Raw genomic sequence first — 12,572 nt, 5'->3', positions numbered from 1 at the left:
GGTGAGACACTAGTTCCCCAGCGTTAAGAGATCCAGATGATTGTCTTAGGCGCTGCAGTCAGTGTATATTGATGGACTCGTAGCCAAGCTACCCATCATATGAGGACTCCTTAAGAAGAAGAAGAAAAAAAAAAAACAAGCATAGGTCCAAACTGCACTTTCATTACCTCTTTAATTTAGGCCTTTGTAGCAAAATATAAAATCCACTTCTTTTTTATTTTATGAGGAACTTCCACATCCTCACCTGCTCATAAACATTCTATTGTAAGCTTTGCTGATGTTGTCAATCAGTCTGTGGGACGTGTGCTGTCTGAGAGGCAACATCAGCACCAGTCACATACATACACAAACACAATGAACACACACACACACACACACGGAGAGCAAAGAACCTTATTCAACCACTAGGGCTGGGCAATATGGACCAAAACTCATATCTCAATATTTTTTTTCTCAAAATGGCGATATACAATATAAATCTCAATATTTTTAATTCAAATGAAGTTTTACAGTAACAGAAAGACAAATTAGGGTTAAATTTGCTAATGCAAAATGCCACACAGGCATATTTATTTATTTACACAAAATGTGCCACTTCTTCTCCTCTAAGGGACAGCACGTGTGAGTGAGTTCTTTAGTGTGGCTTGGGAGGAACTCAAAAATCCGTCTCACTGTGCTTTTTCATGCAGTGAAAGCAGCAGTTGTAAAACAAGTATTATAAAACAAAATAAGCTATAAAAATAAAATACATATTGATATATGCGATATTGTAACTTTCTAACGCCAAAAACAGAAAACTCGATATATCTTGAATCTCAATTTATCGCCCAGCCCTACCGTCCCCATACACACTCACACACATGAATCGCTTGGTCAAGTTTTTTTTTTTTTTGCAGTTTTATTAGACTTTGCTTATAGTCATTACACGAGTACGTACCAAAAGAACAGATACTAGGTGGAGCGAGGCGGCAGTGCCACGGCGATAAAAACAGACCCAGCTCCATGGCACAGCCCCTGGCAGACCTGCTGCCCTGCACACGCTCCACCTCACTCTGTGCATGAGACAGCAAAGTAAAGCTGGGGGGGGGGGGGGGGCTTGAAGCCCTCGTTTCAAAAAGCTTCAGATTGTACATTGAACAGGAGATTCCCCACATGGTGAGTTAAGCTTGTCTACAAAGCCCCTACGCCTCCTACATTCTATACCCGTGCGAATGGCAAATCAACACTCAAACAAGTCTACCTCACAAATGCCAGTGCTTTTCAACGTTATACATATTTTTTTTCCATTTTTGGTTTGTTTTAAAAATCTTTGGATGTGCAGTAATACCCATAAAATAACAGTTTTCAAAGTCAAAAGAAAGAAAACAAAAACAAACAAAAAAAGAAAGAAAAAAAAAAACCCACAGACGTATACACTGCTTTTTGCCAGCGACCGTACAAAGTAACTCCTGTTTTAACTTTGTCTGCATTGGCAAAATCAACTGTCTTCGTTTCTGGCAGTGTTTAAAACACACATTTGAAATGTCGGCTAGGATTTAGCTGAAGAAGAATAAAAACTACACCTCTGTCTTATCTAAGCGTGGGAAATAAGGCTGTAACATAAACATCTTTTTGTTTCTTTTCTTTTTAGAAACCTACTATTACAAATCTAAAGTTTCTACAAATGCATAAATTAAAAATAGTGGTAAACCAATACAAAAAAAAAAAAAAAATGCAATTAAATTAAGTTCAAAACACAGAAGTAGAGGAACAAAACATATATGAACACAGTATCACAGCAGTTGGTTTTACCCTGTAAAAGCAATAGTCTACCAGTATAAGATTGGCATAACTGATGTCTGATAAAAAATACACTTCTCCCTCCATCCTAGTTTCATACATCAACCCTGAAACTCATCATCAGGGATGTGAAATAGAGCACTTCTGCCAATAAAATCATATTTAAAAAAAACAAACAAACAAACATAAGCCAATAACCTCAAAATAGATATTCATACAACTTTTTGAAGGAACAATAACAATTACCACACAAGTGAGCTCTACCTTACTCACAGAAAGAACACTCAATGCAGAACTCAAAAAAATTATTATGAGGTATTCAGAGACATTAGTAAAGACATGCACGGCCAGAGTGCTGGACCTTCTCTCACACACAGCAACAGACACAAGGAGAGTTCAGGGTAAAAGTGGGATGGAAGGAGGTAGAAGAAGAAGAAGAAGAAGAAGAGAAGAAGAAGAAGAAGAAGAAAGAGAAGAAGAAGAAGAAGAAGAAGAAGAAGAAGAAGAAGAAGAATAAGAAGAAGAAGAAAGAAGAAGAAGAAGAAAGAAGAAGAAGAAGAGAAGAAAAGAAGAAGAAGAAGAAGAAAATGAAGAAGAGGGCCAAACAAAGACCTTTTTTCATCTGTAGAAGTGGACAACACAATTTCCTTTGGTATGTTTTCATTGCATGGTTGCGCTGGCAAAAGCACCACGGTGTGATTTTTTATGATTTAAAAAAAAAAAGAAAGCTCCTTTTTTATGTTTCTTTAGTAGTAGTGGCCCTTCTACAGGCTGAGGTATTCACAGAGTCAAAGGTGAGAGAGGTCAACGGCGGTTTAACACTTTGGTTCAAGCAAGGCACTCGTCCTGGGACCTATACAAAGATTGCATCAACACGTCTGCTTCCACTTTCAGGAACATGTCTGCCTCTGGTTGAGTTAACATTTCTGCCCATGGCTACGTCAGGCTGCCTGCCTGTTGTCATGTTAGGATGTCTGACCTATTAGATCAATAATATCAACCTATAGATACACACTGAAACACACAGCCAGGTCTGAGGCAACTAATAAAAAATATTCAGTGGGGTACAGTTTTACTTAAGGTTTTATATATAAAGGCCGACATTATGCTGTCATTATTGTGACATAATTTGTCATGAAGGCTGTTATTAAGTGTTACCCTATACCCCACTAGATCCCTTCACCGAACCCAAAAAAAGCCAACATCACCGTAAACCCGAATAAGTTACAAAAACTCAAAAAAAAAAATTGAAGCAATCGATAGCCTCATTTTTTATTAAGTTGATTAACTTAAAAGTCAAAATTTTCCAGAACTTAAAAGGTTTGATGACTGGCTACTTTTTTTTTTTTTTTGATAACAGTTAAATTAAAGTGCTATATGAATGAAGTTTATTTTTAAATAATCCCTTATTGAAACAACATAAATAACAGGACTTTATCAATCTTAGCATTAATACTTAATTGGATTAAGTTTGACTGAAGTTGTGTTTTAAAGTTATGCTTACTATAACAAATATAGTTCCATTTACTCAAAAATACGAGTCAAAGTAACTCAAAACAAAGGAAAAAACATAATCAAGTTAGTAGAACTTTTTCTATAACTTTGAATATAAACTATTTAATCTATTTAAAATACCTTGAATGTTCAGATTTACAGCGTAGCTCCAAAAATGTCATAATTAGCAAACGACACTTAATACCACCTTATTTATGTTAATGACAGCGTAATGTATAATTTCACAGATTCTATACTGGTTTTTGCTCGTCACAGTGTCAGATTTGACTTTGTAGCTTTAATTATTTTTAAATTTGGGTGTAGTACATTTGATGCAGTACCATTACCAGCAAGTTTAAAGAAACAGTTCCAACAAGTTACTGTAGCTCTCCCTCCCCCACAGGACACCTGCATGGCCGGCTGTGTGTATCTAAGGCTAGATCAGTGTTTCTGCCTATAGCTACATCAGCATGACTGGTCGAAGGCGCAGTAATCAAAGCACAGATAAAAGCAAGAGCACACATAGCATGGGTTTGAAAGCAGGATGGAGGGGCTAAGAGAGAAGATGCAGGACAGAAAGGAGGAAGAGAAAAAAAAAGGAGGGACATCACATATCTTTGAACACCACTCGTAGAGGCCGTGCAAGGAGAAAAAAAAAAATCTTTGGTTTTCTTTGGTATCGTCAAAGTGATAGAAATCACATATGGAACTTGAGTGAGGTAGCATCTTTGGTTCACACTATAAAACATCAGCAGGTTTTGACACTTTTTTTTAGTCTCTTGTCATCTTTTTTTTTTTTTTTTGTTTCTTTTTGTTTTTCTCTCAGAGAAGGAGAAAAACAGCTCTCCTCTCTCTTTCCTTCAGTGCTTGTTCAGGTGCAGAGCTGCTAACCAGGATGATGTTAATATATCTAATGCAACAGTGTAGCCCAGCCTCATGTAGTGCTTTTCCTCCCACTGCTGGAATGCATAGCTTTACCATAGAGAAGGAGGCAGGATGGGGAGGGAGAGCAGGAAAAGGATTGGGTTTAGCATGCTTTGGTATCAGGTGATGAGCTGACGTGTGATTTGATTATTGATATCGTCCACATTTATGACGAGGAAATAATGTCATGTGAAAAGCAGAGTTTGGAGGAGCCACTCTTAGGTCTTATCAATACCTCGGTGCTGTCGTTTTGGGTTTTTCCTTCTTCCATCATAAACTGTCTCACAGACTCCTCCAGCATCTCCTGATGTTTTACTTTTGCAAAGGAAAAAAAAAAAAAAAACAAAATCACTTGGTAGATCCTATTTGTTAGCATGCTAGTAACACCAATGCACATAGGGTACATTGGTTCAGAGATTAAATTGATCACTATAAGGATTTGCAGAAACATCATACAAACCAATTATATAGGTTAAAAATGTAATATTTCGTTTGATTTGAACATCAATAAGGCAAAAGTAGTTATTTGTTTATACCAAATACTGTATATGTCATATTGTGCCTCTTAACGTGGTGCATAAATTCAGAAATGACTCAAGCATATCTCTTTGAAACATGAGCTGTGGCGTTGTCCTCATTGTGGTGAAATACAAACTAAGAGTCCCTGGAGGTAAAGAGAGGTTTAGGCCAAAATAGTCATTAGTGGTGATGGTACAAAATCTACTCTTTGGTCGGATTACTTCATGTCACGCTCTTAAGTGGTTTCGTTTGTGAAGCTGCACCAGAAACAGGCTTTGGTTTCCTCTTTTGTGAATTATTAAACGCCTCAGCATGTTGGAAGAAAGCACTACCGTGTGGGTTGAGGACAGGGTGTTGTTTTTTTCTTTTGGTTTTGTTTGATTAAGGGGTTGGTTTGTGGGTTAGCAGTCTACACAAGGACATTCTCCTGTCTGTTCTGAAAAGCATGATAGAAAGACAGACAGTTTGGACAGAGAAGAAAAAGAAGAAAAAAAAAGACAGGCAGTGAGACAGACAGTCCTGATCCAAAATTGGTCCAAACAAAGTTTGCACAGCAATCCAGTCGCTCCTGTAGGATTTGTTTCTTTAAAGTTGATTGGTCAATCCCACTGGAGCTCCACATTCTGGCTGCTTGTTGAAGATACGGACAGCTGCAGATCACACTGCCAATTGGCTGATTGAACCTTCATTGAGGGACCCATCAATAAGATTAAGGGCCGACCAATAAGATTAAAGATAGGGTGTGAATGATAGATTCAAACGGGGCTGGGAGGTGAGGCGAGGGAGTAGTAAAGCTAGAGACCCATTGACAGTGTGTGTGTGTGTGTGTGTGCGTGGTGTGTGTGGCGTGTGTGTGTGTGGTGTGTGTGTGTATAAGGTGTAAAACTACAGTCTTTTTGCAGTGTGTTACACAAACATTGCTGAAACAAAACATTTTAAAGCAGGTCGAAGAAGAAGTCTTTGGTTGGTCTTTTCATCTTTGGATACTATAAATATTAATATAGTACAGGTTTAAGGGCAAAACATTGCTTCAATGTTTCTTTAAGTTTCTCTTTGTTTCTGTTAAGTTTAAAGCTTTTCCACCGAGGGTTGAGACAGTCCATGAGTTGGTCAAGTCAAGTCTGTTTTTTTCAGGCTTTGGTGCAGGCGTTAGAGCCAATGTTGACTGGGTGACCGGAGCCGTCGTACCACCCACTTATCCAGGCTCCGCCGACGTGCATTCATAAAGAAGTTGCTGACCGTGGTCAGCTCTAGGCCCAGCTGTTGGGCGATAGTAAGCTGCAGCTCTTTGGATGGACGCTTGTTTTCCTTGAAGATGGCGTGGAGCGTTCGTCGTTGCACGTCTGTGAACACCAACCGAGGCTTTTTGGTCAAATTCCCCCTCTCACTTCTTCCATTGTCCTGTTCTTTGCGCTTAACAAGCTGTGTGAGACAGGGGGAAAAAAATTCTTGTGAGAAAGGGTAAATTGGTAGAAAAAAAAGATTATTCACACAGTCTAAATATATTGTAGTAGCAAAATACTCAAGAGAGTGGAGAATAGATAGCATGATAAGTAGTTTCCATCCTTTCCTGCCTCCCAATTTCAGTATTATAACTACTTTATTTATATATGTCACATTTTGCGTGGCCATTGAATGCAAGTGCATTCCTCTTTTATTTTCATGCATTTTGACAACTCAGTCACCAGAGGTAAAGTAACAGACTATAAGAGCTCACGTTACTGTAATTGAGTAGCTTTTATGGGTACTTGTACTCTTTTGAGTATATTTCTAAATCAGTAATTTCACTTGTATGTTTACTATGTATGTTTTAAAATAAGTCATTTGTTACATTTCTACATTCTATATTTTTGTTTTAAAATGATCAACGGACATCGTGAAACTACAAAAAATGAAACGACGAGACAACAATCAAATGCATTACATCATCCAATCCATTATTATATAGCACAATTAAACAGCAAAAACGTTTCCAAAGTGCTGCACATGAGATCAATAAAAACAATAAAACCAAAACAATGCAAATGAGCTCCACCACTAAACGAGTATAAAACAATAAACAGAAATAAAAACACAGAAATAAAACAATAAATAGAAATAAAACTGATTTAAAAACCAAATAAAAATCAAAAAAACAAGAACAATAAAGTAAATAAAAAGAAACAGAGGACAACACAGTATAGGCGGTGCTAAAAGCCAGAGAATCATAGCCAACCAATCAGATTATAAACATATATGCACGCTGCCAGAACAGCATCAAATGCTGGTTATTTTCTCAGTTTTAGAGTTCATAAATGTATATATACTTATATCCTTAGTATGTTTTTTTTTTTATTGTGAATATAATTAATTGGTGTTATTTTATTTTTAAAGAATACATTTTATATTTTGACAAACCTTTTATTGTATACAGATGCCTTTGTGGAAAATAAATTACATTCCAATAGTGCAAGATTTGGTCTCTTGCAAGGGAACCGTGGCAAGATTTATGACCTTACCAAAAATAAACGTGGTGGGGGTGAAAGCAACTAGTAACTTTAACTTTGAGTACCCTTTAATTGAACTACTTTTTACTTGTACTTGAGTATTTTATGTGTGACGTACTTCTTCTCGAGTTTGGATTTAAATCAGTAGGCTTTACACCTCTGTCAGTCACAAAAACACGTTCCTTTATTATTCAGGAGAACTGCTGTAGAAGAAACGAGCGCTGTCCGCGGTGCTGAAAGCAACGTCACTACCAAAGCAATGTAAAGCACTGCACACAGTGTAAACACAGCAGGGCTGCACTATGTCAAATGTCATTCACTACATAAAAAGCCCCCTCAATCAATCAGGTTATATTTTAATTAGAGTGTTTTGTTATTCTAGCCCAACAACCTGCTGCCTCTTTTTCTATGGGGACCAGTAGGGGGCAGCAGTGAGCTATCAGAGAAAGGCTCTGTGCGCCCTCAGGGGAATTTCCAACTCTGAACAGCACTCTGATTCATTTTTCAATGATAGAGAGACGCCAAATAAATACAGCAAAATAGCTTGACTAATAACTTAACACCCAAACTTAACACTTCAGAGATACAATTGATTATTACATAATGAATATGTTGAAATCATCCAGGTGTAGGTTACAAAATCAGAAGAGTCAAGTTATTTACACTTCAAGGAACTAAAATCTCTGTCAAGTCGAACTGTAATTATAGGTATAATAATATCAGCTCCATTATATTCCTATTTTGATAGTAAAAAGAAGTAGGACACAGAAAAAGTCATAATTTAATGATATTATATATATATATATATACCGTTTTATTTATCGATTTTTCACAATAAGTATCTAATCAAGCTCATGCAAATCTGGAGAATCTTTATTATGTGATTTTTTTACACCTCAGGGGTGGAATTGGACCATTCGACAGTTCAGTTCTGGTCAGCCAGCCACAGATTTGACACCACTGTGCTACTTAATGTAGTATTCTCATTTTTCTGCAATGTTGACTTCCAAAATCAAGTCAGATCAGGTTATCAGTGCAAAACAAATCACATGACAATAATAATAATAATAATAATAATAATAATAATAATAATAAATAATAATAATAATAATAATAATAATAATAATAATCAATGAAAATAATTCTAGGTTGAGGCATGAGCCTTTTGGGAATGACTGGACTATAGCGTGTATATATGAGCAGCCCAGTGTCTCCAATGCTGGTAAATATTAACAGAGTGTTGGAGCTTCTTGTGTAGGTGCAGCTATAAATCAGCAGCACTGAAGGCCACTCAGACAGCAGGAGCCACCAAAGAACAGCCCGGCACACACGGCACGGCAGGCTGGGCCCTAAAGGTGGCTTTTCCCAGGACCAGGGGCCAAACAACAACGCTCCCAGGGATCAGATCCACGCTAATCACACACCACACACACACACCTCACACACACACCTAACACACCTCACACACGCCTACCACACACACACACACACACACACACACACACACCTAACACACACACACACACACACACACACACACTCCCAGCTATCATTACAAACACACAGATAACTCCACAGAGACACACACACACACACACACACACACACACACACACACACACACACACACACACACACTTACACACACACACACACACACACACACACACACACACAGTGGGCTTGGACAGAGCGATCTGATGATAGTCCTGCGTTTCATAATCTCACTGAGGGCATAGGAGTACAACAAACAAACCTCTGTGTGTGCTGGGAAAAGCTGCAAATATTCAACTGGAAAGTCAGCCCACTGACTGTCCCAGTCAAGACTAATATCCAAATAAAAACCTGGAAAACAAATGAGCCATCACAGCAAGTTCACTGCCTGAACCATTCCATCTGAGCTTTTTACAGTATTTCTATTCTATTCTATTCTATTCTATTCTATTCTATTCTATTCTATTCTATTCTATTCAAATGGGTAATTGAATATGTGGGAAAAGCAGAAAAGGCCCAGGATTAATTTCAGAAGCCTAAAATCAATAAGCATATCACATATACTTCAGCTCACCATCACATATCTGCTTCACTGAGGAACGAACAAATCAATACCAGGACGCACTCACTATTTCTGCAATTTATTGCACCTTTTTAACTGTAATTCTCTCTGTTCACCTCAAATTTACTCCCCCCCGAAAATAAAATAAAATAACAGATAAAATAAAAAATAATATGAACAGATATAACAAAACGTGATGAAGGCATACAAAGTCACAAGGTCTCTTTATAATGCTAATCTTTTACAGAAATGTATGTACATGTATGTAAAGGTGATCAAGGGGATGATTCGATACATTTCTGGCATATGTGTTGTTTTAAATTACATTTTGATTAATTTGGGAATTTTAATCAAACCGTAATCCTCCTTCTATGTATTAAAATATGTAAAAAAAAATAAAAATATATGATTCAGATTCAAACCCTATTTGCAAAACAAAACAAAATAAAACAAAACAAAAAACAGAGATCATATTATATAATGCATTTGCACACAGCAGCCAGCAGATGGGAAAAACTGAAAATAATCAATTTGCGATTACGCTGGCGTGCACACGCACGAGCAATCCAACGCAGCATCACTTTTCCAAAAGCCAAAAAGCCCATTTATAGGTCATTGATTGGAACTATAAAAAAAAAAAATCTATTGGGTGCATGTGGACGCGCATGTGCTATTTGGGTCTCGGTGCTCGCCCTAATTGACTGGTTGGTGTGTACCTTGGGGACAAATTAATACAGAGCTTCTATTAGTTAATTAGGGAAAACTCAGGGTTAAGTCAGGGCTAGTTTACAAGCAAAACATGCCCCACGTGGCTTTATTCTATTCTATATATTTAATTTATCAGAACACTTGCACACACGTCTCCAGCTTTGTGTTTACATCAATAGTAACAAAAAAAAAGCAGTCGATCAGTGGCTTCAGCACCAAAATAAACACGTTGCTGAAGATTCCTGGCAGACGGATCGGTTTACGCACACAGTCCAGGAGCAGCCGGTCGATATTTTGAGGTAAAATGGCCTGATCTCTTGTCTTACATGAACCTAAAATCTGCGTTCGAACCTCAAACGGAACACAGTGCATGTTGAGAACGGTCCACTTTTATTCACCAGTGGTTTCAGATGGTCATTGGATTGTTTTTAGTGGAATATTATCAGAATTTAGACACGGGGCCTGCAGGCTGTCAAATATATTGGAGACAAAATGGATGGATGGGTGGATTGTGTTATTATCAATCATTGGTGTTTATTTTTCCTTCATTGATATTCCCAGAATGAATTCATAAATTGCTTTAAAGTGAAAATTATTTTTTTTTAAAAGAGATGCAAAGGTCAGTTGTGTGTGCCTACACAATGTTAAACATATAAGGTATCACTCAGAGGTCATGGCCCTCTGTGCAAATCCACTCTCGGAGCATTTTGCACAACAAGATATGAAGAGAAAAAAGCAAAAAAATGATCTTACCGAGGCTTCGCTCACCTGCGAGCCTGAGCGCACTCATGCGTTGGAACTCAGGCTCCTGCAGCCATTTCCACATGCGGCGGAAGGTCTCTCTGCCAGACTTCAGCTTTGACCAGGGCTTCGGGTTCCTCAGCAGGTCGGACAGCGTCCCCTGGGACCTGCACAGGGACCCGCTGGGCAAAGATGGCCTGAGGGATGCTGTAGCGCTTCAGCTCTGTAGTGATCCTCTGCGCCACTTCTTTGGTATTCACCTCCTCCATCTGTCCCCCAGAAACACCACCCCCTCCACCGGCTCCCCCGTGCTGCCCGGGCCCGGAGGCCTGCTCCCGGCTGTTCCCCAGCCCCTGGCCGTGCCCCCTGTGCGCCCAGGTGGGCGTGCGGGTGGTGATGGAGCCCGTTCATCTGCACCATCCCCGCCGTGGAACCCATGTGCTGCTCTGCGTGTCTGCTGAGCATGGCCGGGTGGTGAGCCTCGAATCCGCTCGGGGTGAGCATCTTCTCTCCGGGCATGGCAGCACCGGGGTGGGTGTAGGGAGGGATCCCAGCCTGGGACGTGTGGATGCTGGCCAGGCCGGAGCCGGACAGCGGGGAGAGGCTCTGGACCATGCAGGGGTCCTTGTGATGATATGCGGGGTACAGACTGTTCATGGGGGCCAGGCTTCGGTCCTCTCGCATCAACGTAAAACTGCCGCTGACGTTCCCGGGGATCCTTTGGTGCGGATGCGCGTGGTGTGGATGGTGGGGATGGTGGTGATGGTGGTGGTGGTGATGATGGGGAGGAAACTTGTCGGACACGGTGGAGATGGGGGGTAAGGGCTGCAGAGGGGTTAGGGTGGTGTAAGTGCTGCTGGTGCTCATGCCTGGGGGGGCTTCGCACATGCTGATGGCGGGGTGCAGGTGTCCATGGTGCCCGGGGTGATAGTCTCCGCTGTCCAGCAGGGTCGCCATGCCCATCGCCCGGTGGCTCAGAGCGCGGGGGCTCGGACGGGAATGTGGGCTGTGGCCGCTCAGCAGCTCTCCGTGACCGGACACAGACTCATGGCTGATCCCGTGCAGGTCGCCAATATTCTCCATCGACAGTGCGTTCATGGTGGGGGCAGCGCTGTAGACCAACCATCTATGTGACCTCCTGCAGGATGCTGCTGCTGTCCAGAAGTGCCCAGGTCCACTAAACTTCACTCTGCGTTATAGTTGCTTTTTTCCCCTTCTTTGCAGGAGCCACTTTGGGCTAAAGTCCATAAAGTTGCCTTTTGTCTTCCTCCTTCCCTGATTTTTTCTGTTTATAGATATTTTTTCCCCCCTCAGCTTGTCTTTATGATTCGAGCCCCCCCACCACCAAGCTGTCCTTGCGCACCGGTCGGTGCCGCGCCATCTCTTTAGTATAGTGTGTTTGTGGTCCCTGCTTCACCGCAGCACAGATCACTATCTGCACATGCGCACTGTGGATACGCTCTCTCTCTTTTTACGCACACACATGATAAACCCGCCTCTTTGTTCTGACGTTTGCTACTTCATTAAGGAGGGGAGGGATCAAACCACCTGCTAAAAGACACTCTTTGAAGCATTTTAAAATCACATTTATTGCAAATATTAAAGAAAATAAATAAAATAAATAAAAATAAAATGAACAGATACAGATAAAATGCACATTTGGATCAACAAGGGAAATATGGTATTGATGTGCATTTTTTTTAATCGATTTTAATCACAGCCAAATTCAATCAAGAATGTGATTAGTTTTTAACTTCTCCACCAGTCCTCCTTAAATCATCATCTGCAAATGAGGTAAAGTTCCTGGTTCATTCAGAGTTTTTAACCCACTATGTTTTGTGATTGAAAGAAAACCAACATTATTT

At 40.0% G+C, this 12,572-nt stretch overlaps 1 protein-coding gene across 1 annotated transcript; it reads right to left on the bottom strand.

Annotated features, from left to right (window-relative positions):
• Positions 1-4,673: 4,673 nt before the first annotated feature.
• Positions 4,674-12,071, bottom strand: onecut1 (one cut homeobox 1). Its single transcript, XM_028437871.1, is given in 6 exon segments — positions 4,674-5,903; positions 5,905-6,129; positions 8,537-8,544; positions 10,720-10,882; positions 10,884-11,072; positions 11,074-12,071. Coding segments are annotated over 6 exon segments (1,374 nt in total). The 5' UTR covers positions 11,806-12,071; the 3' UTR covers positions 4,674-5,846.
• Between the last annotated feature and the right edge of the window lie 501 nt (positions 12,072-12,572).

This window comes from Gouania willdenowi, chromosome 3, assembly GCF_900634775.1.
Source record: "Gouania willdenowi chromosome 3, fGouWil2.1, whole genome shotgun sequence".
Classification (NCBI taxonomy): Eukaryota; Metazoa; Chordata; class Actinopteri; order Blenniiformes; family Gobiesocidae; genus Gouania; species Gouania willdenowi.
This window is presented reverse-complemented; position numbering and strand designations above follow the sequence as displayed.